Here is an 18,466-nt window from a genome sequence, read left to right on the forward strand (position 1 = left end):
AAGCTGTGGCTGGTGCTTCCACAGTCACAAAGAGCTCCAAACCCAGAGCTCCAGGGAACACTGGCAGCTCTTCCTGGGTTATTTCCTCACCTTCCCTGACTCCCCGCTGGGGAATTCCCTTGTTCTCCACAGGTGGCTGCCATTAACCCCAACCACCCCCTTGCCCAGATGCCTCTGCCCCCCTCCATGAAGAACTGCATCCAGCTGGCAGCGTGTGAGGCCAACGAGCTGCTGCCCATGATCCCGGACCTGCCTGCCGACCTCTTCACCTCCTGCCTCACCACCCCCATCAAGATCGCGCTGCGCTGGTGAGTGCCAGTCCCTCCTGCACAGCCTGGGGCACCGCAGGGCTTTGGAAATCCAGCAGCTTCACCTGACCCGGAGCTCCCCTGCAGTGCTGAATAGCAGGGTTTGAACTGTGTGCTGGGGACAGTGGCTTATTAATGAGAGCTAGAAAGGTGAAAATATTGTTATCTTCTACTTACTGCATTTCAGTTTCCAGCTCAGTACCTAGGTTTGCTCAGATTAAGGGATTTACTGTTCTGGGAATTAAATATCTGCTTCCCCAGAGAGCAGGAATGGTACACAGTGCAGTGCAACTTTCTGTAAACTGTCCTTTGCACAAATCACATTCCAAATATTGCGGTTGCTGTAAATAATGCAGGAGCTTTAAACAGTGCTGAAGTGAGAGGCAGGGAGTGATAAACCAGGGAAAGATGTTCTGGAATGACAGACCGAGTTAATTAGGCAGAAAGTTAGAGAAGGCTGCTCCAGAGAGCAGGAGCTTTCCAAGAGCAGTGTTCTACCCAACACCAGGGACCTGTGCCTGGGGAGGAGTCTGGAGCCCCCAGAGCTCGGAGGGTCCATTCCTAGGGGCTCTTCCAGCTGCTCCTCTCAAGTTCGTGCCTGATCCAGAATGGAAAAACTTCGGGGCATTTGTTGGACGGGGTTTGAACAGGCAGAAGCCCACAGACACTGCAGGAGGTGGTGAGAAATTGTCACCACAGCTCCAAGAGTTACTCACTGCCCTTTGGAGATATTTGTAATAAATTACAATTCTTTGAACTCTTTCTGTTTCACATTAGCAGCAAACTGAGTGAGTTCTTTGGCCAGGCTCTGGTTTGGGTATGTGAGTTCTGTAAGAGAGGTTTTTTGGTGGATTTTGTTTGTTAGATGTGCTAAGAAAGGTTTTTTTTGGATACTGTGATCTGTTCAGGAATTTTCTGTTCCTCATCTCCATGGGAACATGGCTGAGGGGGTGAGCAGGGCAGGTTCTCCACAGGCTACACCTGCATGAGAGATTCTCCGAGTTGTGTCTCGGGGTGTTTGACAGGAAAGGTGTTTGTAAAACTGCTCAGGAGAAGGGTTTAAACACCTCAACCTCAGCTGGCTAATGCTGGAAGGTGCCATGGGAACTCCTGGACAGTGAAGAATTCCCTCCCACCTCCAATCCAATGATTGTGTGGTGTTCAGTCTCAGAAATGTTATTCTGATGAAGGTTATGCTCCTTCTGTGTTCCCAGTTGATTGGCATTATCGCAGGTGTGGGTTTATCCATGCAATCCTGTAAATAGTAAGTGCTGCTGTGGATCATTGGTTTTCACTGATGTTAATAAACACAACAAATGCAAAACCAGACCCTTTGCTGCATTCTAAGAGTTTGAGCCAAGCTGTGTGTTGATGTCCTAAAGCTGGGAACCAAAAGTAAACACGGATACCTTTGCCATTAAAACCTCCCTTTTCCTTCATCTCGGCCCTTTTCCTAGAGCTGACCCAGAAGAACCCTGTGGAACTGCTTTTGAAATATGACATTTGTGCAGCTCCAGCCTGGCACTCTAATGAGGTTTCATATATGGAATTTATGGGCAAATGAAGGTTTGAATAAACATTTATCCATCCCATTTTGTTCTGGAGGACAGAATCCCTCATCAATTGGGGCTGCAGCTGTAGCCACTTCTGTCTAATTTCAGGGGAAGTAAAATTGATGCTGGGAAGAGAAGCACAGGTCAGCCAAGCCCTTGGGATGTGGGGCATGGAACTCCTGATGCCAGCCTGCAATTCCGGGAGCCTGGAGTGTGACTTGGCTGTGTGCACGCTGATTGTCCTTGTGTGTAGTGACTGCTGTGAGCTGACGTGTTCCAAATAGATCCTGTAGCTATATAAAGCTCCGTGCGAGGCAAATTGGGAGCTAAGCTGGATTGTTAATCCTGGCGGATCGCGCTGTCGGGAGGCGGGCGTGGCCGGGGAGGAAATGGGCAGCGCTCGGGGTGTTTGGGGCCCTGTTTTACACAGATCCCGGTGGCTCACGGTGTCCAAGGCACGGGCAGCTCCACTGGAAGCTCAGGGTGACTCATGTGCCTGCCTTTCCATCGCTCCTGGGAGGTGCAGACCAGCTGCAGCCACACAGCTGGAGTTCCGCAGGTCTGGCGAAGGCTGCGCTGGCCTGAGCTGACTTCAGGGCCTTGTGGCTTGGAGCTGTGAAGTCCCATCCATAAAGAGGGGTAGGGATCCTGAAAAGTGCTGGAAAACCCCCAAACGGCAAGGAACAAAGCACTGGGGAGCTGCTCAGCCTCGGGAGTTAGAGATGTGCAGTTTGTTCTCCAGAAGGCCCGGCCAGCACTGGGAGGGCACAGGAAAGGACTGGAGCTGTGGCTGCTGATGTTCTGTTTAAAGTGTTTTGTGGGCTTTTTCCCTAATGTATTTATTTTGCATTTCTGCTTGAGATTTTGAGGTTAACTCAAATCCAGTGCTCTGCCCCACATTGGTTTAAACAAACTACACTGAGTTTCAAAATATTCCCGTGATACTGAGCACCATTTCCTACATTTCTGGGTTTGGGTTGGGAGGACCTTAAAGCCCATCCAGTGCCACCCCCTGCCATGTGCAGGGACACCTTCTGCTATCCCAGGGTGCTCCAAGCCCCAGTGTCCAGCCTGGCCTGGGACACTTCCAGGGACACCCTTCTTTAGAGGCAGCAGATGTCACCGTGCAGAGCTGTGCTGCTCTCCTCAGAAGGGTTAAACTCTGCAGCCTCATCCCAGGCACCCGGCTCTGCCAGGCTGAGTCTGCCTGTGGCTGTTTAGGAGGGAATTTCCCTGCGTGGTTCCGTAATGCACTGTCGTAAGAATTTTATATTCCAGCAGATTGCACAGGGATCCCACTGCAGGTTCCTGGGTTCTTTCTGGCTGCTTTTTACGCTGGATGACGCACACATCAGGAAAGCAGCCTGGGGACCGTGAGCTTTCCAGAGCCTGTCCCACTCCTGGGCTCCCATGGATGCCCTTCAGGCAAGGGATGCCACTGGAAAACTGGAGTGGTCCTCAAGATTTCAGAAATGAGCTCTGCATGTCTTGTCTTTAATAAGTAATTGTTCTCTCCTTTACCTGGGGAAAAACCTTCTGGACATGGATAATGTGCCTCTGGTGAGGAGAGATGTGGGAGATGGGATTGTTGAGCAGTGGAGCCCTTCTGGTCCCACAGAACTGGGCAGTGTTGGGGCAGATGTCAGCTGAGGTTACACTGAGGGGTAAATTCCTCCTTAAACAGCAGAGAGTGGATTCCTGAGGGACTGGGGACACGGGCTGGGAATGCGGCGCTGTCGGAGGAAGTCATTGCAGGTTGGATTTGCTGGGTTTCCATCCCGGAGCTGTGTTCCCACTGCTGCCCTGTGTTCCCGGGAGGGTTGGAGGAGGGAGGCAGCGCTCGGAATCCGGCCGGCAGCGTCCCCCCTTCCCACACGCTCCCGGCTTTAGCAGCTTTGGGGATTTTCCAGGCGCTGCTGACAGGGCTCGGCGATTTCCAGGGCTGCTGTTCCTGGAGTAGTGGGATTTGTAAGGCTGAGGAAATGGAGTCAGCAGTTTTTTTAATTAAATAACGGAGGTGTCTGAACCTGACGCATTCCTCCCGTTCCCTGCCTTCTCCCGTTCCCTGCCTTCTCCCTTTCCTGCCTTCTCCCTTCCCTGCCTGCAGTGCCAGATCTCTCAGGGACGCCTGGCCAACGCTGATCATTATTCCTGCAGCGTAATCCTCCCCGGCTCTGCTGCTCCCAGGAGGCTGTGCTGGATGCCTGGGAGCCCTTTTCCCCCGCTGTGTGTTGGAACACTTGTCACCCTGACAGTTACAATGGCCCAGTTTTGACACCTGACAATTGAAATCGCCACAGGATCACGAGGGTGACAAATGCTGAGGGCCTCGTTTGGCTCTGATCATGCCATGCCCAAGTTTCCTACCCAAACACCATTTTAAAGCAGAAACAGTGCAATAAAGAGCCCTCCTTCTGCATCCTCTCCACAGAGCCTTGTCATTAAACACTCAATTAGTGTGTTCTATTTTACTGTCTCTCCCCAGGTTCTGCATGCAGAAGAGTGTCAGGCTGGTGCCAGGAGTCACATTGGATTTAATAGAGAAGTAAGTCAAATTTTGTATGTATTGGGGTGTCCTGAAAGGGGTTAGGAGAGCAGAAGTCTGGATAAGAAGTGTAAATTCTTAATTTGAAAGTGTTCCCAGACTTCCCTGGAATTTGGTGAGGTGCTGCATGGTGTGGGGAACTGGAGCTGCCGGTGGCACCTTATCAGTAATGGGGTGAGATCACATCAGCTCCAATTCCCTGTGCAATTTGTGCATGTTTTCAGTCAGCTGAGGTTCAAAAAGCCCCTCAGTGCTGCCAGCCCTTCCACACAGGTGTGTTGGGCCAGCCAGGTTCATCAGCAGTGTTAAGGTTTTTAATTATGCTAATTTTAGATGGGAAAAAATTATCTCCTCTCAGCTGGGGAAGGTAAGAGATAGTTTGTATAAAGCTGTCTTTCGGAGATACTCATTGGGCCAAAATAAAAAAAAATACAGCTTGCAACTGACAGAGCAGAGGCAGACCCTGTCTCTCAGAGGTGTCAGAGTGGTTTTCAGGGAAAGGATTCAACACTGGGCGTTGCTTTCTTTGAAGGCTCTGGGGAAAATGTGCTGGGGTTTGGGTTTCTTGTGGCCTCGAGGAGATGGGAAGCAGGAAGGAAGCCTTCCTGGGGCTGACCTCGCTGTGCCTGAGTGCCAGAGGTGTGCACAGATTTGGGGATGAGGAGGAGACTGAGGCCACCTCAGGCTGCTGCAGAAACAATGGCTGTGGTATGTTAATTGATTAACGATTGCTCCAAGAGCATCTCTAATCAAAGAGTGGTGAGGTCGCTGAAGGTCTGAGCCAGGCAGCTCAGCCTCAGCCTCACAGCACTTGGATGTGCTGCTGAGTGTTAACTCCTCCTTGAACAAAGGTTTCCTGGCAGAAATAGGTTTTTGTTCAGTGCTCTTGGTCTGTGCTGTGCCACAGCACACGTGTGTGTGTGTGTGTGTGTGTGTTACAGGCTTCTTCAGGGGAAGGGTGCCAGCAGCAGCTTCCTGTGGATATCAAATATTTAAACCTCATCATCTTAAGCTGCTCCTTATATCAATTATAGAAAACACAGATTTTTATTACAGTCTCGAGATAGACCTGGAATAATTCCTGGATTGCCTATGTGTATATTGTAATTTCTAATTCAGTTGTCTTTAAAATTGGGGAAGGAGTTTCTATTGCAATTAAGCTGCAGACTTTGAGGCTAAATGAAGCTGCACCTTCTCCAGAGGACTCCAATTTCCAATTATCCGGGCTCAGCCCACGTCCTGGTGAGGGAACGTGTGGTGGATCCTGATGTGCATTTACATCACAGATCTTCTGAGATAAAGCCAAAACAATCCCTTAGCTTAGAAATAAAGATCTTTGCTGGAGCCAGACAGCGAAGTATAAAGGAATTTTGGTGGAGTATTGGGAATTTGGGAACTTCTGGCTGCCACCTCGTGAGACCTTTTGTTGGCAGCATCTCTGGCCATGTTCCTCCTGCCTTGGGGGGACTTTTCTGTTTGATCCCAAGGCTTCAAGTCATCTGTGCTGGAGGTGTGGCTGCTGAGTGGCGTGAACTGGGCTTTGTCCTGCTTTTTAAAAAGTTTGGGAAAAACCCTAAGGAATGGTTTATGGGAATAAACCTGTGGTAGTGGGAATACAGAACTGGGTGCCAAGAATCGGGAATGTACAAGGATGCTTTAACCTCTGTTGCTGCATTGGGCTCCCTCTCCCAAAATCCCACTCTCAGGGGACCAGGAATGGTGCATGGCATTCCTGGGACCTTTAACTTGGGCCCATTGTGCAGAAGGAGGGAATTCTAAACAAAAATCCCACGAGAAGGGGAAAACAAAAAAAGCCTCAAGAGCTGTTCCTGCTTCTGGTGGGGCCTCTTGGAAGAGATCCTGTGACAGTCTGAGGAAATGGCTGTGTCTGGGCCCCCAGCTCAGTGTCACTGCCCCTGGGGAGGAGCCTGCTCCCTCTGGCCCCTCGCTGTCGGGGCTGGTGACAAAGGACCCCTCTGAATGCCACGACGTGGGGAAGGTCCTGGTGGGGCTGATCTGGAGCAGAGCCTGCTCCAGGCTGTCGTGCACCAGCACCACATCCATAAAAGTCACCAGAAATAACAAATGTGAGACTGAAATTAATGTTTGTTTCCACTTGAAGCATTATCAAATGTCAGGGGTTGGAAATTGCTAATGTTTTCATGTCTGTTGGGTGTTGATGGGTGATGGTTCAGTCAGAGCCAGTTTAAAGATGGAGGAAGAAAAAGAAAATCCCAAGAGATCAGACAGCAAAAGTGATGGAACTGGAGAAACTGTAGGAATTAATCTGTAACAAATCCTTTGGTGCCCTCTCTTTCAGGATGGGAGGTTGGAGCGCAGGTGAGCAGCTGATTGGGAGCATAATTCATTTCCCCAGGTGATCCCAGTATCAAATACCATCTACTCCAGTCCCTTCCAGTGATTTCCTCTGCCAGGCTGTCCTGCTGCCTGTTGTGGCCAAGGGGCTCAGGGGACATCACTGGCACTGGCCTGGGGGGACCAGGAGCTGCAGGTTGGGGTGAGTGGGACTGAGTAAGCGTCCCTTTGGCACTTCCACCTCAAAATTTAACACAAACAGCAGCTCTTGGCTGACTTTTTGAAGTCAAGCACACGGTCTCAGAGGATTTTGTTGTGTCAAAGTCACTGGAAGTGATGATTGGTTTGCAAAAGTCAGGAGGACAAAAGGTGTCCCCACGTGGTGATGATCTGACTGGGTTTGGGGTTAAATAAAATTATTGTTGCTCTGTAAGCAGACAAGGCCAAATGCTTGTTAAGGTTCCCTTTGCAACAAGGTGCAACATTGCTGCTGAAGTACCCAACCTGCCTGGTGCAGCCAGAGCTGCTGCAATTGCAGCTTGGCAGAGCCCACCAAGGTTCCTAACTAATGGAGAAAGGCATTGGGTTACAGGAACAGAGCTGGTGTTTGCAGCAGGATCAGACAGGGCCGACCCTGGTGCCTCTTGGACAAGTGACTGATGGTGGTGGGAGGCAGAGTGACACTTGTGCTGTGCAGGACCTCCCTGCAGCAGCGCTGGGGCCACATCCTGGAGGTGTCTTTGCAGATACTTAATCAAGCCTGTGCTAGTCCAAACTCAGAAATACTGCAGCCTTTTTTAAATTTAATATTTATTATTTATAGTGGAAGACGATAATTCATGTTTTGCCTTTGCACCTGGGTTAGGCAGCTTCCAGCCCCTTGATTTTCTTCTAGAAAACTCAGTGGAAGATGTCAGAGGTGATTTCTGTGTCTCAGTGGGTGCTCCTGGCCCCGGTGTCACGGGGCTGCTGTGCCCCAGCGCCCTGGAACCTCCCGCAGCGCTGCTGGAGCTGAGGCAGCGCCGGGCCCTGCAGGATGGGATCGTGAGGAGTTCCCTTCTGTGCTCACTCAGGTTTGCTGTGCTGGAGTGGCTCCTTTGTCACCTCTGTCACGGGGTCTCAGGCAGTGCAGGCACAGCCTGTTGTGAATGCAGAGCGGGGATCCTGCTCCCAGGGATGGTTTTCATGGCAACGCTGCGCTCACGTCCTCGCTCCGGAGCCGCCACTGCAGCTCCTCCAGCCCTTTGTCGTCCTCAGACTTGGCCAAGGTTTCACAGCCCGGGCACGGCACACCTGGATCAGCCCCGGGTTTGGTGGTGGGCACACGTCTCTGAGCACAGGAGCTGTGTGGGTCCTGTCTGCCCAGCTCTTGCCGGGTCAGGAGGTTTCACACAGAACCACTCAGGTTGGAAGAGACCTCCAAGATTGAGTCCAAGCTGTGCCCCATCCCCACCTTGCCACCAGCCCAGAGCACTGAGTGCCACATCCAGGCCTTCTTTGGACACCTCCAGGGATGGGCACTCCAAACCTGCCCAGGCCGCCCCTTCCAGTGCCTGACCACCCTTTCCATGAAGAAACTCCTCCTGCTGACTAAAAACTGCTGTGAAAGTTGCCAGCACGTGGTGTGAGCCGAGTGTCTGGCTTACTGGGGAAGCTCAGCAAGGATCCCTTTGGTTCCCAAGTAAGCCCCCTCTGGCTTGGGAGCTGTGCTCTGCTGCAGAGGGTGTTCTGCAATGCAAATATTGACGGGGAATCCTCACCAGAGCCTCTGTGGCCTCGTGTTCCCTGCGCGCGCTCCGGGGGATCCATTAGCAAACACTGCTTCAGAGATGTGTATTTTTCCTCTGATACCAAGACAGACAGGAATTTTTTATAAGATGTTAATTTCTAGCTGGTTTAGAACTGTATTTATACAGGAGAATGTGCTGCCTCTGAACCTGCACAGGAATGGTGCTGCTGCATGTGTCACAGAGTGAGTGGCCATAGAAAGGCTTCCTGTGTTGGTCCTGATACTTCTAATATTTAAAAACTTGTCACAGAAAGGAAATTGGGTTAAATTAGGATTAAATCCATAGGATGTCTCAGGTTGGTGCATGTTTCTGAAACTTCCTCATGCTATTGCTGATACTTTCTCATGAGGAGAAGAGCAGTGCTCAGGGGTGCCAGGCTGTATATTTTATATTGTATGTCTGATTATTAACAAGGCAGCCCAGGCCTCGGTTTGTTGGGTGGGTTTTTTCCTTCTTTTTTCCTTGTCTTTGTTTTTATGAGGAACAAATAAACATTCAAAAGTGTGTTTAGAGAAGCTGATCAGGATGGAGGCAGGAGCTGAGGAGAGTGAAGAGCTGCTCACAGCCCTTGTCTTCCTTGAGGGATGGGGTGTGTTGATCCTGGGTCTCAGGCTGTCACCTGGGCTCTTCCATCACTGGAATCAGGTCGCCTAATGGTCCTCTGGTTTGTTCTCATGTGAGAAGTTTGTTCAGCTTCAGGATGAAAACAATTTGAAGGACTTTTTTCAGTGTACAAAAACAAGACGCTGGGCTCTGGAGAGCCTGGTGGAACAATGCTGTTCCTCCTTCACTGAATGTGCTTCAGCCAGGCTGTTGGCTCAGGGGTGTTGGTACTGAGAGTAACAAATGTGAACCCCGGAGGGGACCATTGGTTTGTCCTCTCTGACCCTGTGCATGTCTCAGACTGCAGAATGTCCTCAGGCTGCTCCTCAGAGGAGTCACGCAGCTCCTGCTCCTCTGAGCTGGCTGTGCCTCGACCCTCGGAGAGATGAGGGTTGAATCACTTCTCTTTCTTCTAGTGGTGAAGTGCTCTTCTTTCTTTCTTCCTCCATTTGTGAGAAGTATTTGTTGTCACCAAGATTTCTCTCTTCTAGGTGTTTATCCCAATGTAAACGTTGTTCCTTGCTGGGGTGAATAGAATGACCTTAAATCTCTTGTTCTGTTGCACTGATTCAGTTTTCAAAGCTTTTTCTGCATCCTTCATGTTCTGTATCTCCTGGTTTTATGCTGTTTAAATGAATGCCAAAGTGGGAATACTTGGCAGAACATTCTAGTTCCAGTCTCAGCATACGAGGCCCAATCCCCTCTGCCCACTGCTCCTTGTGGTGTGGATCCATGCCCAGTTCCCTGTCCATAACCATCCCTGAATGCCCAGGACTCTCCCAGCTAAACTGGTGTTTCTCTGGAGTGTGTTGGCTGTTGTTCCTGTATTTACCCCTTGAAGAGTCTCCATGTGACATGGAAATGTTACAGCAAAGAGTCCCTTTCTCTCCAGATCTCGCTCCAAAGCCTCAGAGCTGTGCATGTGTGTATCCCAGAACAATGGGGGGTTTATTAAGGGTTTTATTTCCCCCACTTGTAGGATTCCTGGGAGGCTGAATGACAGGAGAACTCCCCTGGGAGAGCTGAACTGGATCTTCACAGCCATCACAGACACCATCGCCTGGAACGTCCTGCCCAGAGGTGAGGCTGGGGCAGGGGAGGGGCATGAGGAGTCAGATCAATGAGACACTGAAATGAGGAGAAAATTAAACCCTGCAACTGGAAGAACAGATCAGGATGGATCTGAAAGCTAGTTTGTTTTTATTTGTTCTTTTTCCCAGAGTGTTGCAGAGACCTGATCATTAGAACCCAGAAAGGGTTTTTCTGTGCTAACACAATTGTCGTAGCTTGAATAATTCTCTTTCTTACTATATTTGCACAGAGCAATCTGTTTTCTTCCAGCCTTGGTTAGTAACATGAATAAAGGCTTTTTCTTTCCTCTTTGCTGGTAAGGCAGTTTTGTTTCCCATGAGTAACTTCATCCCTCATTTCTCTACCCCTGTTCTGCTCTGAATTGCTACTTCTGGAGCGCAAGCAGCCAAATTTGTAAACAGTTCTCCAACCCTGCTCTTCCTAATGCTCACACAGCATCAATTCTTCTCTGCCCTGTAGAAGAGAGCACATTTGCTATCGTTTAGGATTCATTTTGGCTTCTCATAAGCACACCAAACTGCCACTTAACAGATGGATAGTTCTTGATTAAACAGTACACAGAGGTCCTGTTCTCCCTCAGTAATTTTCCAAAAACGTAGTCAGGCTGAGCTGAAATGAAACACCAAAAGGGGGATTTGATCCAGAAAAGGCAAAGAAGAATCCAAGGTAGAAAGTGTTTAATTGTGCTAACGTAGAATGGAGTAGCTGTGGTGCTTTGAGGGAGCTCTGAAGGCAGAACTTCCCTTTCGTGGTTGTCATCATGTCCCTGCAGAACTGCTGGAGATTCCTTGCTACTGGAACGAACTGTTAGCATGGTTTTACGTCTTAAACCCTTTTTGCATATTACCTGAGGTGCTGAAACGTGCATGTAGTGACTCCTGCAATCTCTTGGCAGATCTTTTCCAGAAGCTCTTCCGGCAGGACCTGCTCGTGGCCAGTTTGTTCCGTAACTTCCTCCTGGCAGAGAGGATCATGAGGTCCTACAACTGCACCCCCGTGAGCAGCCCCCGGCTGCCCCCCACGTACATGCACGCCATGTGGTGAGTGCTGGGCTCTGGGAGCCTCCAGAGCTGGCACTGCTCGGGGTTACTTGGGATATTGGGAAGGAATTCCCCCTGGGAGGGTGGGCAGGCCCTGGCACAGGGTGCCCAGAGCAGCTGTGGCTGCCCCTGGATCCCTGGCAGTGTCCAAGGCCAGGCTGGACATTGGGGCTTGGAGCACTTTGGGATAGTGGGAGGTGTCCCTGCCCGTGGCAGGGGTGACACTTCAGGGTGCCTTCCAACCCAAACCATTCCATGATTCCACTTAAATCTCTGCAGCGCTTCCCTGGTTCAGTCAGTGGATCAGGAGTGGAACAGCTTGTGGCAGCCTAATACCCATCTCCAAAGCTGCTTCTGCTCTGGGCATTCATAATTATCCTGTAATTCTGTGGTGCAGAAGCTTCAGTCCAGCCCTGCCATCTTTCACTCCAAATACCAAAGAGATGGGTCATCTGCTGCCTTTATTTTCCCAAAGTGAAGCTGCTCCCCTGGGATTGTGCAGGGTGGGAAGAGCCGAGGCCTGAGGGAAAGGTCCTTAACTTGTGCTGCTGAAGTAGAAGGAATTCCTGCTGTAGAGTTCCTCTACTTTTACTGTTGCTTTTAAGATGATTAATGGAAATGGAGGTGGCACAGTTATCAAAAAGCTCTTAAATGTAGTTCTGCCTATCGAACCAATGTCCCATGAACAATTATAGTAAAAATAATAATAATAACAGTAATAACAAAAATGCTGGCTTTTATTTTCTTACTCATTGTGATTAATAGAGCAGCACCAAACTGGGCCAAGTGCAGAGTGGTGCAGCGGCACTGAGGGGGCTCCTGGGGGACAGAACTGAGCCTTGCTGCAGGCTGAGGGAGTGACAGGTAAAGGCAGCTGAGGGGGCTCAACCTGCCTGCATTTCCAGAAGCCTTTTAGTAGGTTTCTTCCATAAAAATGTGGAGGAAGGCAAATGTAGAGGGTGATGATGAATGAATGTAGCACTGACAGCAGCACTGAGGAGCTCAGATTCTCAGAGCAGCCTGGGACAGTGGGAGGTGTCCCTGCCCGTGGCAGGGGGTGGGATGAGATGAGCTTTAAGGTCCCTTCCAACCCAAGCATTCCATGATTCCATGGTGTGGTTTCTGTAGGGGCTGGAGCCAGGCTAGCAGCAGGGAGCCCCAGGAGCCTTTGCAGGTGCAGGCAGACACTGAGAAGGCATTTGCTGGTACCACAAAGCTGCTTTAATTGTTGAAAATCCTGGAGGAAATTGGGGGGCCTTTGGCTGGGCTTGGCAGCAGTTGGGCAGCTGAACAATCTGAATGCTGCAAACAATGTCCCTGAGTGCTTTGGGTCAGCAGCTTCTGAGGAAAAGCGCTTCAGTCATTTGTGAATGGGATGAGCTGTGCTGTTGGTGCCACCTGAGGGGCTGGGACACTTGGAAGGGCGGAGCAGGAAAAGCCACCCGAGCACCTGTGGTGACTCTGAGCTGCTGCTGGATGTGGCAGAGCTCCAGCCATCAGCTGCAGTTTGCAAGTGCAGGAGGATAGGACACAGTGTTGCAGGAGTTTCAAAATTAAACCAGTAAATTTCTGGAGTTATTTATAGCTTGCTTTTTGTCAGCATATTAAAAATCTATATTTTCTGTTCCTTATAGGGATGTAATTCATTCTTATTGCCAGCCTATTAAAAGCCTGTGTTTCTGGTTTCCTATGGGAATATGATTTGACTTGGAGCTGGTGTTGCCATCCATGGGTTGAACCACAGGAATGAAACTGGGAGCTCCTGGATCCCATTTTTTATTTCTCTCAGACTTTTATTTCTCTCAGACTCTCAGTGCAATGGGGTCTAGAAACACATTTTCTTTGCTCCTATTGTGGTTCTGGAGCAGAACGGTGCTGGAAATTCCTTTGGGAAGCTGCGGGATGGTGCTGGAGACACCTTCGTGAAGCCCCTCAGAGCAGAGCACGTTGGTGCTGCTTTTTAGGATTTACCAGAAGAACTTCCTTGAGAACAGTCACACAAAGGGCTCTTTTCCTTGTCAATCCCAAACACTGGTGAAGTAGAGAGCAAGGGAGCAGGGAATTGACACACTTTATTCAGTGCCCTCCAAAAAACGTGCAGTTTGCAGCAAATCCAGCAAAGGGGAAAATTCCACTTTTGTCCGAGGTGGCTCAGTGCGTTATTAGGAACTTTTAGAAAGGACGGATTTAGAAACTAATTTAGGGCTCGTTTAAAAATTTTCTAAAAATAATCACTTGTCTATCACCTTTTCACTCAGGAATTTTCTAATGGATCCCTGATCTGAAACCTGCCGACCCATTTTACAGTTTGGATGAGCTCAGTGTTGAGATGAGGGCAGGGGAGTTGGCCACAGGGTGCTGGAAAGGATGAAATTCCAGCCAGGGGCTTGTGGGGATCCTGTGGAACCAAGGCCTGTGGCTCTGGGGGGGGGCTGATCCAGCAGAGTTTTCTGGTGGGTGTTTTATCCAGACTTTTCCCAGAGTTTTGATCCCCAGGCAGTGTTTTGGGGAGCAAGCCTGGCTGCCATCACAAGGGGTGAACGGAATGGGAGTGACACTGCAAACAGTCATTTGAGCATTGATTTTTACCTCCTGAATGGTTCCCACTGCCCCTTTGGGCACGAAATCCCCCTCTGCTCTGTCTCCTTCACCTACCCCTGTCCCTGCCTGGGGAGTTTTCCCCAGGTCACACTGGGGTGGCTCCTGGGTTGGGGATGTGGCACAAGTGTAACAGGTGCTGAGGCTGCTCTGCCTTTGGCTTTAGCTCTCTTGAAAACAGCTTTTTCAAGTGTTATCTTTTCAAGTTGGTGTTCTGGCCAATTCATTTGGGAGATCACAGTATCCTTTCTAGCCGGAACTTGAGGAAAAGTGAGAATTCCCATTTTTGGAGGGAATATTTGACCCACGGGCTGTCAGTCCCTTCCCTTCCCCAAGAAGGGCAGTGTGCTTTGGAGTCAGGAGAGCTGATCTCTGGGGCTGTGCCCTCTTGGACAGAATCTGACATGTTATTTCTGTTTTTCCTACTTTTATTGGCTTTCTTGAATTTTCCCTGCTCAGCCCCTTCCCGTGGGGCACAGGCTGCCTGTGTTTGTGTGGTGCCTCTCACTGCAGGGTCTTGGCTGCTGCAGGCAGTACTCTAGTACAGGATTAATATTAACATTAATATTAATATCCATTGATTGGCTGGCTGTGCTGTTCAGCTCGGGTCGCTCTGTCTATTGTGCATGAGAACAGAGCTCTGTCAGCACCTTGATCTCTGCTGTGATGGATTAGGGTTTATGCATTACTGCTGTTGCCAGCTGCTTTTATTCACGGCCTTTGAAAAGACCTAATAATGTGTTTGGAAATATTTCCTGACACAGGTCATATATTAAACCCCAAGTACCTTAATTATGCTTTGGAAGAGCTACAGCCCATCCCTAATAGGAACACCGTGGTGTGTTTGCAGGCCATGAAATTCGGGTTGAAAGGAGTCATAATGTACTGCAAATACAGCGAGCTGGAGATTCTGGCTGAAAACAAAACCATAATGCAGCAACCCAATTCCAGGTGGAGCAGCACGGGAGGGTGCAGGATGGATCAGGGCTGCTCAGCCATCCCTCAGGGAAACGAGGCTCGTGGAGCTGTGCCGAAACACTCGGCGGCTCTGCAAGAAGAAAGTGATTGTTTGAAGGGGTATTTGGGGCTGTTTGACGTTTGAAGGATTAGATTAGTTCAGATTACACTGTAACCAGATATTTTTTGTGTCTATGTGTTAGTCTTAACATCTCCAAGTCCCATTATCGGACTACGGAGACTTTGATGTAGGATGGAAATAGCAAAGCCTGTGCTCTAAGTTGTGGCTGGAGCAGGGGGATGTGCTGGGAGAAGAAAAGGATTTCAGACTTGTTCCAAATATTCATAGCAATAACTGGTTTTTAAAAATAGCTGTGTCTGAGCAGCTTCCCAGCTGTGCCCAAAGCAGCTTAGGGAGGTGACGGGATCACTGCAACACAGGTGGGATCTGGGCTGGGATCTGGGGTTCAATCACACCAGGGCATGGCTGGCCCTGGACTGGCAGAACAAATGTGGGGTGTCTTGTCCAACAGACTTGAGGGGCTCGGAAATATTTAATGGCTCCAGAGATGAGGTTCAGAAGGAGGAGCTGCCCCGAGCCCCAGGACTGCACGTGGCCTCAGCCTCCCTTCAGCTGCCCCTCCAGGCAGGAACACTCCTGTTCCCTGGTACCTGTGTGGTGCCAGGTAATGCCCACCATTCCAAGGGGAGAAGAGAACGCTGAAAGACGTCAAGAATACATTATTAACAATGGGACGTGAGCGTTAAAAGCATTAGACATTGAGTCAGCCCCGAAAATTTGAGCGTAAGAAAATCAGCCTCCATGAGCTGCCAGCTAATGGGTACCCGTGGGTGCAGACAGACACAGGCTCTAACTGTGCTGAGTTTCTGCTCTCTCAGTGTTTCTGGGGGTTTCCATTGCCTGGCAGTTCGTGGGTTTGGGCAATAAACCAGTCCCTGAGCAGGGCTGGGACTCTGCCTTCTGTTCTTTGCTTGAAGTCCAAACTTTGCAGCACCTCTGGGAAACAAAGAGGCAGCTGATGAGTTCATGTTAAATTATTAAACATTTAAACAGTCCTAGTGTAGTGAAGGGGTATTGGACTGAGCTGGGGTTCCCTCCACAGACCATTCCTGTTGTGGTGCTGCCTTGGCTTTGGGATAAGCAAAATCACTTACTTTAACTGAGCCAATCTTCCTGCTAAGGAGAGATTTTAACTTTGTGCCTACAGAGCAATTAGCTCAAGGTGGTATTAAAAAACCCCCTCTTTAACACCTTCTTTCATAGCATAACTCAGTTGAAGCACTGGGGTGTTTCACAGGGTTGTCACCCCGTGGATACATCACTGTGTCACCCTGTCAGGGTGGAGGGCCTGGAGTTCCCGGGAGAGAGCAGTGAGGAGGGAAGACGGAATGCTGAGCCCTTTTTGTCCCAAATGCAGTGAAAACAAACCTTGCAGAGCACTTGGCAGACAGCAGTCTCTGCTGAGGGAGTGCACTGATCTCTGGCTTGGCTTTCACAAATCACTTGTGGGATGCAGCACCTCCCATCCTGGTTCCCTGCTGCTCCCAAATTTATCTCTTGTTTGTGTGATAGGAGTCCAGGCAGCACATCCACCGTGTGCCCACCTTTCCCGTTCCCTGTGGGATATTAGAGCTGTCAGTCATTGCTCCTCCTCCCCCCAGCCATCACTGTCACCAGCACTGTGGCAGTGTTCTCCCTTCTCTTCCTCTCCCCACCCTCCGGGGTTTAGTCCTTTCCCATTCACTTGTGGCTTGGTTTGAATCTTGTAATTATTGTAACACGTGTTTAATGCCATTGTCTGTTCAGCCAGCCCAGTGAGTTCCCTGTGTGCAACCTGGGTGTAACCCTGAGGCTCTGAGGAGGGAGCAGCTGTTCCAGTGGTTGGAAATGGAGAAGTTTTACTTTGGGCAAACCTGTTTGTTGGTGTCCCATTGGCTGGGAGGATTTGTGTTTTCCGCAGACAGAGCAGAAGCAGCATGCTGGGTGGTTTGGAAGGGCTGGAGAGTCGTTTCAGGGCTGGTTTGGAGTTGGTGGAGAAGCATTTGAAGTATTTGACTTGAGCAGAGTCTCTTCCACCAGTTGACATTAATCAACAGCCCTTGGAAGGTTGAGTAGGTTTGAGTTCAGAAGGCTGGCAGAGGTTTGAATGGCTCAAGTAACGTTGGCAGAGGTTTGAATGGTTTGAGTAACGCTGGCTGTGTGGCTCCACTGCTTTCCAACAGCCTGTTGTTAGAAGCATAAAAAAGTGATTTTATTTTAATCTACTCAAATCTCTTTTCAAATTTTTTGTTTGTTCTTTCTGATAACACTTAAACCCTTTGAGATCTGACCTCGCAGGGCTGCTTTGGGCATTTTTGTAGCAGTATTACTGCTGCTTACCTAAAATTACCGTGACGAGCTCAGCATCTTCTCCGTGTGCTGCTGCAGTGAGTGACCCTCAGAATCCTTTTGTGATCAGAGCAGTTGTCTCTGATCTCTAAACCATTTTCCTTCTGTGTAGTAAAACTTACCTCAAAGGCCCAAATGTGGGTTGACATTCTCCAGTGCTGCAGAAAATTTCTTCAGGTGTTTTTCCCATTCCTCCCTGAAAACAGGGAATATCAAGCACTTCTAAGCCAGTCAGACAACACTGTCCACATTCTTGTGTGGTCAGAATTTCAATTTCCCTTGCTATTCCTTATGGATAACTTGTTAATGCCTTCTCTTTCCTCTCTCCCCTCCCTGCAGGCAAGCCTGGGACCTTGCTGTTGACATTTGCCTTTCCCAGTTACCCACAATTATTGAGGAAGGAACTGCCTTCAGGGTAAGTTGGGGAGTGTCCTCAAGCGTGGGCCAGGTTTCATCCATTCTCTGACACCTCAGTTCAGCTCATCACTTCTGCTGGTACAGTTTAAGGGTTTATGTTTTTGAAGAATTGTAAATGTTTGGCACAGGTTGCCTGGAGAAGCTGTGGCTGCCCCATCCCTGGAAGTTGGACGCTGGGGCTTGGAGCAGCCTGGGACAGTGGGAGGTGTCCCTGCCATGGCAGGGGTGGCACTGGGTGAGCTTTAAGGTCCCTCCAACCCAAACCAGTGTGGAATTCTGTGATTCTCCCTTAGAGGAACAGACAGAAATCAAGTTCAAACTCTTCCCTGCTGCATGATCCAGCCCACCCGAGGGGGTGAGCAGGAAACTGCTGCCAGTAAAAGCAGTGCCTCAGACCTGACTCGGAACATTCCACAGTGCTCAAACCTGACCAGGTGTTGTTACTCAAAAGGTCCCAACATGCAGCACGATTTTTGAAATTAAAGGCCTAAGTGTGAAAATTATCTCCTTATTGGAGTTATTTTCAAATACAAAATAGAGTTTGAGGGTATGTCCAGAGAGTTCTCTTAAGCTCAGTGCCGTTAATTGGAGTCACTGGGGGTTTTCTCTGCTTTATTTAATCTCAGAGAGCAGAAAAGTAAAATTTTTAATATATTTACCTTAAATCCCTTTATTCAGAGTAGATTTTTCTTGATACTCCTTTGATATTTCATGAAGTGAAAACTTTAAATAATAATTACTGTATAAGCTCAGGTCCCTGTTCCACCCTGATGTCTCTCTAATTTTCAGTGACATTTTTGCAGTTTGTGTTACCAAACTTCAAAAGTTTTCTGGCTG

General features: G+C 49.4%; 1 protein-coding gene across 2 annotated transcripts in view; it reads left to right on the forward strand.

The window, feature by feature from the left end:
• RPTOR (regulatory associated protein of MTOR complex 1) overlaps window positions 1–18,466 on the forward strand; it is a 103,769-nt gene that overhangs the window by 34,273 nt on the left and 51,030 nt on the right. For both annotated transcript variants that reach the window (XM_048323528.1, XM_048323529.1), the window contains exons 6-10: window positions 133–308; window positions 4,347–4,406; window positions 10,095–10,195; window positions 11,103–11,247; window positions 17,552–17,627. In XM_048323528.1, the coding sequence (XP_048179485.1) occupies window positions 133–308; window positions 4,347–4,406; window positions 10,095–10,195; window positions 11,103–11,247; window positions 17,552–17,627 (558 nt within the window). The remainder of the gene's footprint in view (window positions 1–132; window positions 309–4,346; window positions 4,407–10,094; window positions 10,196–11,102; window positions 11,248–17,551; window positions 17,628–18,466) is intronic.

Source organism: Corvus hawaiiensis, chromosome 19, assembly GCF_020740725.1.
Source record: "Corvus hawaiiensis isolate bCorHaw1 chromosome 19, bCorHaw1.pri.cur, whole genome shotgun sequence".
Taxonomy (NCBI): domain Eukaryota; kingdom Metazoa; phylum Chordata; class Aves; order Passeriformes; family Corvidae; genus Corvus; species Corvus hawaiiensis.